Source organism: Corvus kubaryi, unplaced genomic scaffold (genome assembly GCF_017639235.1).
Source record: "Corvus kubaryi isolate FWS band 111438036 unplaced genomic scaffold, C.kubaryi_AGA036_p1.0 37284, whole genome shotgun sequence".
Taxonomy (NCBI): domain Eukaryota; kingdom Metazoa; phylum Chordata; class Aves; order Passeriformes; family Corvidae; genus Corvus; species Corvus kubaryi.
Window position 1 is genome coordinate 1,008,253 of NW_024581088.1, and position 15,472 is coordinate 1,023,724.

Consider the following 15,472-nt stretch of genomic DNA (forward strand, 5'->3'; position numbering starts at 1 on the left):
GGATGTGAGGGATGTGAAACAGGGATGTGAGGGATGCGAGGGATAAACAGAGATGTGAGGGATGTGAAACAAGGATGTGAGGGATAAACAGGGATGTGAGGGATAAACGGACGTGAGGGATAAACAGGGATGTGAGGGATGAGCTGGGATGGGATGGGATGGGTGGGAATGATCAGGCATGTGTGGGATGTGTGGGGATGGGATGGGATGGGATGGGATGGGATGCGATGATCAGGGATGGGATGGGATGATCAGGGATGCGATGGGATGGGATGCGATGGGATGGGATGCGATGCGATGCGATGGGATGGGATGGGATGCGATGGGATGCGATGGAATGGGATAGGATGGGCGGGAATGATCAGGGATGAGTGGGGTGATCAGGGATGTGCAGGATGTGTGGGGATGGGATGGGATGGGATGGGATGGGATGGGATGAGCAGGAGGATCAGGGATGCGGGATGAGCCGGAGCCGGAGCAGGGGAGGCTCGGGAAGGGAAGCGCTCAGCTCCGCGCTGCTCCATGGAAGGAGGAGGGAGGAGAAGGTTGTTTGCTGATAGAGAGAGCTGTGAACGGGAGATGGAGCTTTCTTTGGAAAACACTGGAAATTTATTCCCCCCTCATTCAGCCTTTTAGCAGCGGGCTCTGGAGGTGTAAACAAAAGGCGTTTCATGACTGAAATGTATCTGCCTTGTAGTGCCGCTCCCCCTCAGCGCCGGCAGTTACTGCTTTGGCTCCTGCTTCTTTTCCTGCTTCTTCTTTTTCTTTTCTTCTTCTTTTCGTTCTCTTCTCCTTTTCTTTTTCCCCTTTTCCTTTTCCCCTTTTTCTTCCTCTTCTCCCCTTTTTTCTTTCTTTCTCCTTTTTTTCTTTTTCATCTTTTTATTATTTTCTCCCTTTTTAAAATCTCTTTTCATATTATTTTTGTTCCTTTTCCTTTTCTTCTTTTTCTGCCTCTTATTGTTTTTCTTCTTTTTCTATCTTTCTTTTCCTTTTTCCTTTTTTTCCTTCTTTCTCTTTTTATCTCTTTATCTCTTTCTTTCTCTGTCTCATTTTCTTCTTTTTTTCCCCCTTTTCCCTTTTCCATCGGGCTTGGGTGATTCACTTTTACCCAGCCTTGCACATCCTGGGTCGCAGAACTTCCAGGAAGCCTCACAGAATTCCTGGCTCTGGCCACCTCGGGACCAGCCCCACTCTGGCGAGCAGAGCTGGGAGGCCCCTGAGCCCACCCGGGGCAGGGGCAGCTCCGGGGCTGCTCCCAGGGCATTCCCATGGTCAATAATCCAAGGCAGGGAAGCCCAGGAGGGGCCCGTGCTGGTGCTGTGGAATTCCCTGGAGTTGTCTGGGTGTTTGGAGCCCCTCTCCTTTCCTGCAGAGGTTTTGTGTTGGATGAATCAAAGGAGGGGTCTCTGTGGTGGAACCTCAGCCAGTGTCCCTCAGGGTCCCCCAGCTTGTGCCAGGGAACCAAAACCCCTCTGGAATGGGGCCAGGAGGTGCTGTCCCGACACCCATCCCTGCAGGGGGACCGGGGTTTGCAGTGGATGTGGCACAAAAGCTGATTTTAGCCTGGGAGCAGAGCTGGGACGTTGGCCTGGGCAGCGCCCTGGCCTGGTGCCGCTGTTTGTGATGCCAGGGCTGGGGGCGGGTGCCCAAAAACCCTCTGGAGCCCTCCTGGCAGAGATCCACGGAGCCAGGGATGCAGCAGGAGGGGAGGAGAGGGATCTGAGGAAAGGTTTCAAGCAGAGACTGACAGATGATGAAGCTCAGAACATGAGCCCACATGTAGGAATTCACATGGAATTATCTGTAGGAATTCACATGGAATCACCTGTAGGAATTCACATGGAATCACCCGTAAGAACATGAAATAACCTGTAGGAATTAATATGGGACCACCTGCAGGAATTACCATGGAATCCCTGTGGGTTTATGCCGACTGCTGCAGTGTGCACGGAAATACTTGATACAGGGTATCAAGATTGAAATATTTGGGATAAAGGTGCTCTCAGCAGGCTGGAAGAGGTCCCTGAAGCCAGATGCTGCTGCTGGAGGTGACTCAGTCTCCAAAGCTGCCCAGAACGGCCAGAGCCTGTTTCCCAATGCTGCAGTCACTGCTCACCCCTGGAACTTCCTTCTGGTTGAGCCTAAATTCCCTCATATCCCTTTGTTCCTACACCAGTGGTGCTCTTCACCTGAAATAGCTTTTCCCTGTCCCTGGAGTGTCCCTTCCCTCTTCCTGCCCCCTCACAGGTGGAGATCAAAGCCCTTCCCTGTGAGGGTGGGCAGGCCCTGGCACAGGGTGCCCAGAGCAGCTGTGGCTGCCCCTGGATCCCTGGCAGTGCCCAAGGCCAGGCTGGACATTGGGGCTGGGAGCAGCCTGGGACAGTGGGAGGTGTCCCTGCCCATGGCAGGGGTGGGATGGGATGAGTTTTAAGGGCCCTTCCAACCCAAACCACTCCACAATTCCGTGAGCCGAGTCCTGCCCTCCTCTCTCCCGGCATTTGCTCCTCTCCAACACCCTCCTCACTTCCTTCATTCCAAGCTCATCCCTCATCCCTCAGGCCCAGCCTGGCCCTTTCCCAGGCACTGAGAACCTGATTATTCCTCCTGATTTACCGGTGGGGTCACAGCACAGCCCCTCCAGCCCCACCCACCCTTCCCCTGGTGCTGGGGGTGAGCCCTGCTTGTCTCCCGCAGGAATTTCCACTGCAGGGAAGTTTATAGGGAAGAGTGGAAGCTGCTGTTTTGCCAAATCCTTCTGACACCTGCAGGATGGCAGTGCTGCTGTCCCCCCAGCCTGCCCTCAGGGATTCCCAATCCCAAAAAAGCTTTCTGGGAGCAGCAGCCACTCATTCTGCTGTGCACTTCCAGGGGAATGGGGGGTTTCTGCAGGTTACCTGAAGTGCTCCATGTGATTGGGAGCAGAACCACCAAAAACATCCTTTCCACAACTCATTTTTTTCCTGGGGAAAGGGAGAGATAAATAAAAATCTGCCAAATTCCTGTCACACACCCCCTCAGGGACAAAGCAGCCCCGGCCCTGGGTTCTGAGGCAGAGCTCTCCCAGCGGCGCCAGGCTGAGCAGCGCTGGGTTGTTTGTCCCTTTGCCATCCCCGTGTCCCTCTGAGCTGCTGGAGCACTGGAAATCCTGCTGTTCATTCCCCATTTCAGCAGAGCCCGGGTCCTGCCTGCGTTGGGGGATGCTGCCAGGCCCTGGAGCCAGCGGCTGCAGCAGCTCAGGGGACACGGCCCCAAGGCACAGGGAGAGCTCCATCCGGGGGTGCCGAACTGCCTTGCTGAGACTCCAGATAACCAAGTGAAATATTTTGACACTTTCCATTGGAACACGCTGGGGGGGCGTTGCCATTAGATAAAAATGGGGTTATTTTGACACTTGGTTGCAATTTGAAGCAATAAAAAAAAACCCACCCAAAAAACCAGGAGTGAGAATAGCAGATGGAGGGCTGGAAATTTCCTTTTTTTTTAGCCGTAGTAGTTCCAGCCTCACTCCCCGGTTCACTCAAGGACGAGCTGTTTGCAGCTTTCAGATCGTTCCCTTCGTACTTGGGGGCCCAAAGGTGCAGTTAAGGACTGAGATGAGTTGGGAGATTCGGGCTGGTGTTATCTCGGCTCTTATCTCACTAGTGAAAACCCCGTGCAGGACCGGCTGTGAGCGCTGAGCTCTCGCGGCGGGCTGGGTGTGGGGTAATGACACTTTTGGGGTGGGATTTACACCCCAAACCACCCGAGGGTGGCCAGGGCTGTCACGGCTTTGGCGGAATTAATTCCCCAGGGAATCGTTGTTCCTCCTCCTGCAGGAGACACAACAAAATTAACGGTGGGGGCCCAGGGAAATCGCTGTAAATAAACCTGACAGGGAGACGGGGTGAGCGCGAAGGGCACCAGGAGCGGGGAGAGGTGCTGGGGACGGAAGGGCTGGAGCAGGAGCAGCGGGACAGGGTGGGTTTTGGGGATGCAGAGGGCAAGTTAACCCTTGCCGGGCTGGGTGTCAGGGCTGGCTCTGCAGTGCTGTTTGTGCCCTTCTGAAAGGTAACAAAAAATCCCCCTGTTCCCTGCTTTTTCCCTGTTTCTCCCGGAGGAGGGGCATGGATCAGACGTGTGCTCGGTAATGGGGATGCTGGAAAGTGCAGGTGTTTGACGGGAGGAGAGAGAGGCAATGAATTAAAAGCAAACACAGCTCCCCCCCTTTCCCTACCCAGCTCTGGAGCGCTCAAAGAACTCCGGGAAGGGAGCGCTGAGCTCTGGGCTCCTGTGGGACTTCACACCCAGGGAGAAACATCAGGAGAAACTTCCCTGGGAAACCTCTCAGCTCTGGTCCTGCTGCCTCAGCCCCTTCTGCCCCCAAACCTTGGCTGATTTGTTCCTTCCTCCTTCCTGGACTTTTCACCCTTCTGATTCTTCCCAGCTGTGGATCATTTGGGAATTTCATTCATGTTGTGGCTGCTGCCTCTCTGAGCTCGTTAACAGAGGTGTTGTCAGCATGATTGGGTGGCCGAGGTTGGATGGGGCTTGGAGCAGCCTGGGATTGTGGAATGGGATGAGCTTTAAGGTCCCCTCCAACCCAAATCCCTGCAGGATTCTGTGATTCCACGGGGCAGGATGAACTTCCTGCTCTCTGACTTTTCCTGGTTTCTATTCCCTTTTCCCTTTACCCTCTGAGGCAGTTCTGTGTCAGCTGCCCACAGCTGGGAGCGGATGAAGACACTGTTTAGGGAAAGAGGAATAAATATTGGGATTTCTGACCCCCAGGGAGGGGTGATCCGTGAGCTTGGTTTTCCCTGCTGCCATCCAGGCTGGGCAGGGGGAGAGGGCAGCTCCTGGGGCAGCACCACCTTGGCACCCACCCGCTGTGATCCTCAAAGACAGAACAGGGCTCTGCTTTTTGGGATCAGGGCAAAGCGTCCCTGTGGAGACGCTGGAATGGGAAAGATCCCAAAGCTTCTCCCAAGCCCCGGCAGTGCCTGTGGAGGGATTGACTCCATGGAGCACATCCCCTGGCAGCTCTGAGTCGGGAGCATCGGTTGCCATGGTGACTTGGTGGGGAAAGTCATCTGGGGAAAGCGCTGCTGTATTTTTAGCTTTGGGTAATGAAATGGAACAGCTGGAGGGGAAGGTGAGGGGCAGCCAGGGGCCACAGGGCCCTGGAGTGGGGGTTTGGGAGCAGGGCGGGGTTTGGGGAGGGTGCTCAGGATGGGCAGCACCTGCAGGCGCCTGGCAATAACCCCTGGGAAGAGAAGGGGATGAGGAGGAGCTGTTCCGTGGCGAGGCCAAGAGGAGGCACTGCCCGAGGTCACAGTGCTCCTGTACAGCGCGTTCAGCCTATAAATAGCTCCCATCCACCTCTGCACGAGTGGTATTTATAGAGTGGGGAGGGAAAAAGGCTCCGCTCGGTGCTGGGAGAGGGTTTGGGAAGGATGTGCCAGGCTTGGTCAGAAGTTCAGGTCTCTGAGAGGAACAGAAAGGCCCAAAATTGGGGGGTGCTCTGCTCTGCTCAAGGCTCGCAGGCTGAGTGCTGTTAATGCAGCTTTTGGGGTGGCTGTGCCTGGAGAGGGCCCTCACCGGGGCTGGTGCTGGGTATTGCACAGCAGAGCTCTGGACAGGTGTCCTTTATCCCTGCTGTTTATCCCTGCCATCTGGATCGGTCTCATTCCCATGTAAACTTTTCCAGACTCACATTTGACTCCCTAAAATCCTCTCCCAGCTCCCCGTGATGGATCTCATTCTTTTGCCTTCAGCTGTCAGGAGTTTGTTTTCCCATTTAACCGATTTGGGTGTAATATTTACTGCACTGAGCTCTCAGGACATGAAAGGAGATTTCCCTGCAGCTGGCAGAGCCTGGTGGGATTCATTCCTGCTCCAAAGGCTCCTGGAATTCTGAGCCGATGCTTTGAGCAGCCTCCCCACCTTTCCCTCCCACCTGCCTGGGCTGGCAGCGAGACAAAGAGAATTCAGCTTCAGGAAGTCACAGCTGCTGCAAACCTGAGCCCAGAGCGTGGGGATTGGAGATGTGGCCCAAGATTCCCTGGAATGGACGGGCCCTTCCCTCTCTGCACCACTGGGCTCTGGGGCTGGGTTAAAACTGATCCCATCTGGCTGGGATAACCACAGCTGGGGGGATTAGCGGCAGTCCTGGAAGGGGCCTGGCCCTTGCCCAGGGAATTAACCCAGGCAGGAAGCAGCCCATGGGAATGGGAATGGGAAGCTGTCCATGGAAATGGGAGCAGGGAAGGGGCTGAACCTGGGTGAGGTGGTTTAGGAGCAGATTTTGAATGGTAAAGCTTTAAATAAAGCCTAGCAAAGACCACCAGAACCATTCCTTGGTGGGCTCTGGTGCTCCTGCCTTTGTCCCAGGAACATCCAAAGGCTCCCTGCAGCTCCTCTGCGGGGTCTGGTGGCCCCTGGCCCCTGGGGATGGGAGGGAGGTGATGCTGGCAGCCCATGGGGGACTGGCAATATTTTCCTGTCTGAGGTTTAAAGCCAGAACTAGTCCAGCAGGCCAAACATTTTCCATCCTCCAGTTCCTGATGGAGAATGGAGAATTTTTTAATTAGTTTGGGTTTCTTTACCAAAAAAACCCTGCTGAGTTTTCCCTCCCACTTCTCCAGTGCAATGCCTTCACATGAAGGTGAAGCTCCTCTGAGGGTTGCAGTGGGCCCTGGGGTGTTCCCTATATCCCCATTCCCAGAAGGGAATCCCCTGATTCCCTCTCTGAGCACAGGGCTTCACCAAAATGGAGGAATTGGCACCTTTTTCCTCTTCACCTCCCACCTTTCGAGTGAAACAGGCTCCCAGCTGCTGGAAGGTTGAAATGTCTCTGGCATTAGCAACAGGCAGGTCTGGGGAGTCTGGGGGTGGGAGTTGAGAGGTCTGTGAGCAGAGACATTGAGGTGGTGGATTACAGAATCCTGGAATATCCTGAGCTGGAAGGGACCCCCAGGGATCACCCAGCGCAGCCCCTGGCCCTGCCCAGACACCCCAACAACCCCACCCTGGGCATCCCTGGCAGCGCTGTCCCAACGCTCCTGGAGCTCTGGCAGCCTCGGGGCCGTGCCCATTCCCTGGGGAGCCTGGGCAGTGCCCAGCAGCCTCTGGGGGAAGAACCTTTCCCTGATCTCCAGCCTGAGCCTCCCTGACACAGCTCCAGTCCCCTGGGTCCTGTCCCTGTCCCCAGAGCAGAGATCGGAGCTGCCCCTCTGTGTCTCCCCTGCCATGAGCGGAGAGGGGCTGCCACGGGCTGGAGCAGTTAAAAGTTAAAAAACAAACCAGAGTCAGATGTCAGGAGCTGAGCCAGGCTGAGGACGATTGATGGAAGTGATTCCTTATGTTCCATCAGTATTTTTATTGATCTGAGGCTGTTTAGAGCTGTAAAAATGTTATAAATTAGAGAAGAGCTGTGAGAAGGAGCAAGGGATGGAAATCGCTCAGGCTGACAGCAACAGAACGGGAGGAAACGGCCTCAAGTTGTGCCAGGAGAGGTTCAGGTTGGATATTGGGAATTATTTCTTCACTGAAAGGGTGGCACAGAGTGGAGCCCCCGTCCCTGGAGGGGTTTAACAGCCCTGTGGATGTGGCACTCAGGGATGTGGGGCAGTGCTGGCCTTGGCAGTGCTGGGGGAGTGGTTGGACTCGATCTTAGAGGGCTTTTCCAGCCTTCCTGCTGTCTCTGTGCCCCTGATCCCAGGATATCTGTGTGCACAGGAGCTGTGGGACTGCACGGAGGTTCATGGGTGTGACGGAACACACCCTGATCACCCTGCCCCGGGATGATCCAATACTCACAGTCCACGCTGGAAAAGGCAACGGGTGCTGCTGCTGTGCTCAGCATCCAGAGAGTCCTCCACCGTAACAGCTGCTCCCTTCTCCCTTCCCTTCACAGAGATCCGGGAGGCTTTCCGAGTGCTGGACCGGGACGGGAATGGCTTCATCTCCAAGCAGGAGCTGGGCATGGCCATGCGCTCCCTGGGCTACATGCCCAGTGAGGTGGAGCTGGCCATCATCATGCAGCGCCTGGACATGGATGGTGAGTGCTCACCGGGGTCTGCTCTCTCCTGGGGGATCCACCGGGGCTTTCCCAGGGCTTGGCAGCCCATGGATCCGGATCAAACAATTCCTGGTCACCAAGGGAAGGATGGAGAGGGAGCTGGGGAGCTTCGCTTTCCCCACACAAAAGGAAAGGGCGAGGTGAGAGGTGAAGCCTGCTGTGGGTGATCCTGGGAATCGGGCAGTGCATGGGAGGGGGATGGAGCATCCCTGGTGGAATACAGCTGGGTGAAGACAGAGCAGCTCTGCAAAATCCACAGATCCCAACAACCCCACCCTGGGCATCCCTGGGAGCTCCTGGAGCTCTGGCAGCCTCGGGGCTGTGCCCATTCCCTGGGGAGCCTGGGCAGTGCCCAGCACCCTCTGGGGGAAGAACCTTTCCCTGCTGCCCAGCCTGAGCCTCCCTGGCCCAGCCCCAGCCGTCCCCTGGGCCCTGTCCCTGTCACAGGAGCAGAGATCGGAGCTGCCCCTCAGGAGGAGCTGCAGACCCCAAGGAGTCTCCCCTCACACGAGTGGAGATTGTCCCAGGCTGGAGGGGGACATTCCACAGGTGAAAAGCAAACCAAAGTCAGGTGTCAGAAGCTGAGCCAGGCTGAGGGTCATGGAAGCAATTCCTTTGATGCCACCACCATCCTGACTGGAATATCCTGACTGGAAGGGACCCCCAGGGATCACCCAGCCCAGCCCCTGGCCCTGCACAGACACCCCAACAACCCCACCCTGCACAGATAATCTGTGCCAGGCTCTTTGAGCCTTTCCCTCCGGTTCCTGGGCAGCCTCTGGCCGGTGACACTTCCAGAATTCCCACCCATCCCCTGCCCAGTCCCTGGCTGCTCCCTGCAGGTTGGAGCCGCTGTGCTGGGAGCTGTTCCGAGGAGGTGTCGATGGCTCTGCAAGGAGAAGTTTTGCGGGGTGGAATCATCCCGAGCCAAGTCCTGCTGGGAGCGCTCATCAAACAATTACTGAGGGAATAAAAGCAACAGAACCCCCACCAGTGGGGAGAGGGAAAGGCAGGATCGGGATGCTGGAGCCAGGGAGGAATTTCAGCGGCTGCAGAGCTCGCTCAGAGCTGAGCACAACGAGCAGTTAAATCCAAAATGTCCTTGGCAGGGCAGGAGGGGAGAGCTCCGCGCTGCCAGGAGTGTGCAGGGAGCGGGGGTGCACATCCAGCCTTGGCCCGGGGCTGTGGCGGGGAGGAAATCCTGCCAGAGCAGGGTCTGAGGGCTGGAGGGATCCTTGGAGAGCCAGGGAGACGCCAGAATCCTTGGGGACACTGGAGAGCAGAGCCCGGGGAGAGGGGGAGTGAAACTCCTGCCCCTGTGGGCATTCCCGATGTCCGTGGGAGAGGCAGGGACATTGTCACCCGGGCACGGCAGGGCAGGGCAGGGCTGGCAGCCTGCTGAGGGTGTCCGGCAGAGGAAGGGCTGGGAAACCTGGCAGGGAGAGGAGATGCGTGGTGGGAATGACCTCATTCCGTAAAGAAAAGGGGAAAAAAAGAATCCATCACTTTAAAAAGTGTTCTGTCCAAAAGTTATTGTGTGCCCCTTGCCCTGCTGCGCTGGCCTTTCCTGGCAGAGAGGGACTTGGGCTCAGGTTTGGCAAAGCCAGGCTTAGTGTGGTGCCAGCTCCTGGGGTCTTTTCCCGAAAATCTGAGCTTTTTTGGAAAAAGAGTGCTGGGGACTTGGCTCCCAGTTCGGATTTGTCTCCAGTCCTTCCCTGACTCTGCCAGGCTCCGGCTCTGCTCCGCACACTGCTGCTGGGAGGGACCTGCAGTGAGGAGCGAGTCAGACCTGGAGGGATCGGCTGCACATGGAAGTGGCGAATTCCTGCTCAATCCCTCCCTTCCCAGCGAGCTCCGAGTGCTTTCTGCAGGGATGGGAGCTGATCCTCCAGCTCCACTGTCCCACCAGCTCCAAACTGGCTGTACTGGTGCAGTGTTGGAGCAGGGGTTTGGGGGCTGTGCCATGGGAAGGTCAAGTGGGCCATGGATTTAAAAAAAGTCAGGGAATGGGAAATTCCTGAGGCACTGAGCAAAGAGGGGAATGTTCTGTGGAGGATTTACCTTGCCTGCAGATTGAATTAGTGCTGTACAGCTTGAATTAATGTTATCAGGGCTGCTTTGTCTCCAATGGATTCTTCACCTTTTCCTGGGATTTAACTCAAAATACGGAGTGAGAACCAGCAGCAGCCTCCTCCTTCCTCTCCCACTGGGGATGAGCATCTTTCAGGAGCAGGGCAGGAATGCTGGTTGTGCCCAGTGCTCCCTGGCCCTCTTCCCAAATATTCTTGGGGAGGGTTGCTGAGCTTTCCCAGGTTTTTGCTCGGCATTAGATGGGTTGGAAGCTCGGATGGAGGAAAGGCCACACTCAAGGAGGAATCTGCAGTGGCCAGCAGAGCCGGGGGGAGGTGAAGCGCTCTGCACATCTCTGGCACGTGCCGTGAGTTATGAGGTGATGGCAGGTGGAGCAGCCAGACATCCATTCCCTCCTTCCCAAAAAACTGCTGCCAGGGCCTGCAAATGAAGTAAGAAAGTTGGCAGGGCTGGGGATTCAACGTGAGCCAGCCCGAGCAGCCCCAACGTGCAGTTTCCATCAGCAATTCCAGCGTGGCACAGGGGCTGACTGCACTGAGGGCCTGCAAAAAGCAGCAGCTGCGCTGGGGGTTGTTCCCTGATTTCGGTAGGGATGGGGAGGGAGGGAGCAGCAGTGCCAGGAGGGACAGGGCATTTCAGAGCAGGAGTGCCAGGAGGGACAGGGCATTTCAGAGCAGGAGTGCCAGGAGAGACAGGGCATTTCAGAGCAGGAGTGCCAGGAGAGACAGGGCATTTCAGAGCAGGAGCAGGAGTGCCGGGGGGACAGGGCATTTCAGAGCAGGAGTGCCAGGAGGGACAGGGCATTTCAAAGCAGGAGTGCCAGGAGAGACAGGGCATTTCAGAGCAGGAGCAGCAGTGCCAGGAGGGACAGGGCATTTCAGAGCAGGAATGCCAGGAGGGACAGGGCATTTCAGAGCAGGAGCAGGAGTGCCGGGGGGACAGGGCATTTCAGAGCAGGAGTGCCAGGAGGGACAGGGCATTTCAGAGCAGGAGCAGCAGTGCCAGGAGGGACAGGGCATTTCAGAGCAGGAGTGCCAGGAGGGACAGGGCATTTCAGAGCAGGAGCAGCAGTGCCAGGGGGGACAGGGCATTTCAGAGCAGCAGCGTGTGCTGGGGCTGAGCAGGAAGTGACCTGACAGGAGCATTTCACACCTGGTGTCATCTCCTGCCAGCGAGGCTGCGAGTGGCACAGGGAATGGAACAAGGGGTGGCACAGGGAATGGAACAAGGGGTGGCACAGGGAGTGGCACCAGGGATGGCACAGGGGGTGGCACCGGGGATGGCACAGGGAGTGACACAGGGGGTGACACAGGGGGTGACACCAGGGATGGCACAGGGAGTGACACAGGGGGTGACACCAGGGATGGCACAGGGGGTGGCACAGGGAGTGACACAGGGGATGACACCGGGGATGGCACAGGGGATGGCACAGGGGGTGGCACAGGGAGTGACACAGGGGATGACACCGGGGATGGCACAGGGGGTGACACCGGGGATGGCACAGGGGGTGACACCAGGGATGGCACAGGGGGTGACACCGGGGATAGCACAGGGGGTGGCACAAGGACAGCTGCTCCCAGGCCCGCCGTGTGCAGCTGCTCAGTGGCACTCTCAGAGCCCCCACCGGAGCAGGAAGGACGGGCTGCTCCAGCACTCATCACCTCGCAAGGGAAAATGGGCTTAGGGAGAGATCACTGCTGGAGCCTGAGCGGAACTGGCCCTGGCACGGCTGGGCCTGGGGCCAGGAGCCCTTCTCAGGTGTCACCTCTGGTGCCACCATGGCTGCTGAGGGGCCAGGCCCGCTCCTCCCTGCACAGGGACACGCCAGCAGAGGGACATGCCACCACGCCACCAGCCTGGCACTGCCAGGGTGCCCCGGAGTGCAGGGAGTGGCTCTGCCCTCCCCCCCTCTTCATTCCCTGATTTCCTGGGAATTTCCCGTTCTCCTCCCCGGGGGCAGGAGAGCAGCAGGGCTGGGGATCCTCTGCATCCCTACGAGTCCCTTCTCCAGCTGTTCTTCCAAAGCTTGGCTGTGAGCTTGGGCAGCGCTCCCAGGCTGGGGTGGCGTTGCTGGGAGTCTGTGCAGGGCAGGAGTTGGATTCCCTGATCCCCGTGGGTCCCTCCCAACCCCAGGAATTCCATGATTCCGGGAATCTGCCAGGTGTGCTTCACCCAGCTGCCACAGGGGAAAGCTGTACAGTTGGCATAAACCCCCCTCAGTTACGGAGAAAAACGGGAATCTCCTTGGAATGTTTCGAGGTCTCCGGAGAAATCCCAATAAATCCTCAGAACCCCCCTTTTGTGAACTCCAGGAGATGCTGCAGCACTGCTGGGATGGGAAGTGCCAGGAAAGGACAGAAGGAAAAGGGATTTGCTGGGCAGAAATGTTTCTCTTTAGGAAGCGAGGTGAGGGCTGGGGCTTCCGAGATTCCCGTTATCCCAAAGCTTTGTTTGCATCCTGCTGGAAGTGCGGGACTGTTCCCACACCTGGGCACTTCCCATTGTAGGGAGCCAATATTTTCGTCTGGAAATACTTCCAGACATCAAATCTGACCTTTATCCCATGGATTTCCTTAATTTTTAGCCAGAATTCTGCATTTCATGGACACAAAACTGTGAGGGGGGCCCTGGCTTCTCCCTGCAGTCTGGGGAATGACCTGGAATATTCTGCCAGCACAGGGAAAGGGAAATATTTGATACATTTCTGTGCTGGAAAAAGGAATTATTTGTAAATTCTTCCAACTGGCAGCAATGCTGATAAAAACGGGAATTGGCACATGGAATGTGGGGCCTTATCTGGGATCCCTCCTCTTTAAGCAGCATTTGCCATAAAAGAGATGAATGTGTGACTTGAGTGTCACAAATGGTTTCATTGGGATTTTTGTCTGAGGAATAAAACGAGCACTTGGTGTAGGAATTAGAGGACCAGCTGGAAAAATAACCCTGGGCTACCACAAGAGGGGGGGAAACCACCCCTGGATGTCAAATTATTTATTGGAATGAGAAGAGGGAATATTCTGATGAAGCAGAAGTCGAGCTGGTTTCACCAGGGACCTGCCTGGTGTCTGTGGGACATTCTGGGATGTGGCACCTGGAGCGGTGACATCCTTGGGAGCAATGGAAAACGGGGGAATCTCAACTTTAAATTCTGGAAGAGTCATGGAATCGTTGAGGTTGGGAAAGATCTGTGAGGTCACAGAGTCCAACCCTTCCCCAGTGCTGCCAAGGCCACCACCACTGCCCCACGTCCCCAGGTGCCACATCCCCAGGGCTGTTAAACCCCTCCAGGGACGGGGACTCAGCCCTGCCCTGGGCAGTTCCAATGCCTGAGCAGCCTTTCCATGGAGAAATATTCCCAAAACCCAACCGAAACCTCCCCTGGCACAGCCTGAGGCCGTTCTGGATGCTCAGACCCAGGCGGAAGTGGCACTTGGCGCTGTGGTTTGGTGGCCATGGGGCTACTTGGTCCAAGGTTGACGATCCTGGAGGTCGTTTCCAACCTCGGTGATTCCATGACTCTTCCGGACCTTCCAGCTGAGATTCCTGTTTTTCACTGCTCACAAAGATGCTCCGGGTGACACATCCCAGGATGTCCCAGGTTCTCTGTGGAAAGGGAGGAAGTGTCAGTGCCACGGCTGGGTCGTGTCACAGGTCACTGTGTCCCTCCAGGTTGCCCCTCCAGGCCACTGTCCTGCTCTCCAGACCTCCCTAGGGACACTGCTTTGGTTTCCTGTGCTTCCTCCTGGCACCAGAGCTGGGGCAGGGATGGGAACGGTGGCAGGACATGGGCTGGGACATCTGGAGACAGAGCAAATCTCTCCTTTAAAAATGAAATATCCAGCTCTCCCCTGGGGCTGGCAGAAGGCAAATTCCTTGTTCATAGGCATGGACAAATCCCAGCATCACAGGATCATTAGGGTTGGACAAATCCCAGGATCATTAAGGCTGGAAAAGACCTCCAGGATCATCCTGTCCAACCTTTGATCAGTGAAAAGTTTGCTTCTGCCCACAAGCTCGGCTTGAGCTGCCCTGTGTGGGAAAATGGTGACATTCCCAAGCTGGAAATCTTTCCTCTCCTTTTGTCTCTCCCACTTTTCCTCTTCAGGTTTTCCCAAGGTCCTTGTGTTTCAGCCTGAAAAGAGCCGGATAAAAGATTTCATTTTATATCTCAACATAAAAATGGGTTTCAGTATAAAACAGCCCAGGCTGCTGGGGGGGAGGGGGACCAGGAACCATTTCTGGGTTAAAGTCAGAGTTCGTAGGAGTCAGAGAATCCCAGAATCCCAGGTGTGGGTTGGAAAGAATCTTAAAAATCATCTCACTCCACCCCTGCCATGGCAGGGACACCTTCCACTATCCCAGGTTGCTCCAAGCCCTGTCCAACCCAGCCTTGGGCACTTCCAGGGATGGGGCAGATGGGTTAGGATGGATCCTGGGCTTGTTCTTGGTGCTCAAAGCGATTTTTAAGTGTGAGAAATGATCCAGCCGCATTCCAGCCTGGCTGTCCTGTGAAATGTGTTGCTGAGCTGGGAATCCTGGGCAGCGGGATGGATTTGATGAGACTTGTCTGGATTTCTAGGGGCCACTCTCTCCGTGTCTGCTCTCATTTGGACAATGAGGATTAGCACATTTCATCCCGTTCCGTGTTCTCGCTGCGGAGATGAGGAGTAATTACAGCTGCTGCTGCAGCCTGTCAGCTCTGCAGCTCGGGAGCAGCGAGAGGTTCATCAAATTACATCAAATTACATCAAATTCTATCAAATGACATCCAATCCTGCCCTTGCTGGAGAGCTGGGCTGGCTGAGTGCAGCACAGAAGGGAGCCCTGGCTGCAGCTCCCCTCTGGAGCCTGTCCGTGCTCTGGCCTGGGCTGCACCCCGTGCCCCGTGCTTTGTGGGCAGCCTTGCTGAATTTTATTTCTCCCCAAAACCCTGGCATCATTTTGGCTTCGCAGGAGGTGTGTGCCACAGCCCAGAGTCCTGCTCTGCCGCTGGTCCCAAGGGTGTCTGAGCTGCACCCGGAGCTCTCTGCCCTTCCAGGGCCGGGGAGCAGCACCGATGGAAGCCCCGGGAGCCCAGTGGTGACCCCGCTGCTCCGGCCCCTGGGGCAAAGGGAGCAGAGTCCTGCACAGACCTGCCAAAGGGGTTTGGGTGCCCAGGGAGGGGATGTGGGACAGGGTTGGGGCTGGTGGGGAGCCGGGGTGGCCGTGCTGGTGGCACATCCCCCTGAGCAGCCCCGGCAGGGTGCTTCCCTGTGCACACCTGGTGACAGGGCCTTCCCTGGGCACACCTGGTGACAGGGCTGCTCCCTGGGCACGCTGCAG

At 56.5% G+C, this 15,472-nt stretch overlaps 1 protein-coding gene across 3 annotated transcripts in view; it reads left to right on the forward strand.

Moving 5' to 3' along the window:
- The window catches only part of CALN1 (calneuron 1), a 125,209-nt gene that overhangs the window by 51,085 nt on the left and 58,652 nt on the right, over nucleotides 1-15,472 (forward strand). For all 3 annotated transcript variants that reach the window (XM_042025868.1, XM_042025867.1, XM_042025866.1), the window contains exon 3: nucleotides 7,895-8,038. In XM_042025868.1, coding sequence (XP_041881802.1) covers nucleotides 7,895-8,038 — 144 coding nt within the window. The remainder of the gene's footprint in view (nucleotides 1-7,894; nucleotides 8,039-15,472) is intronic.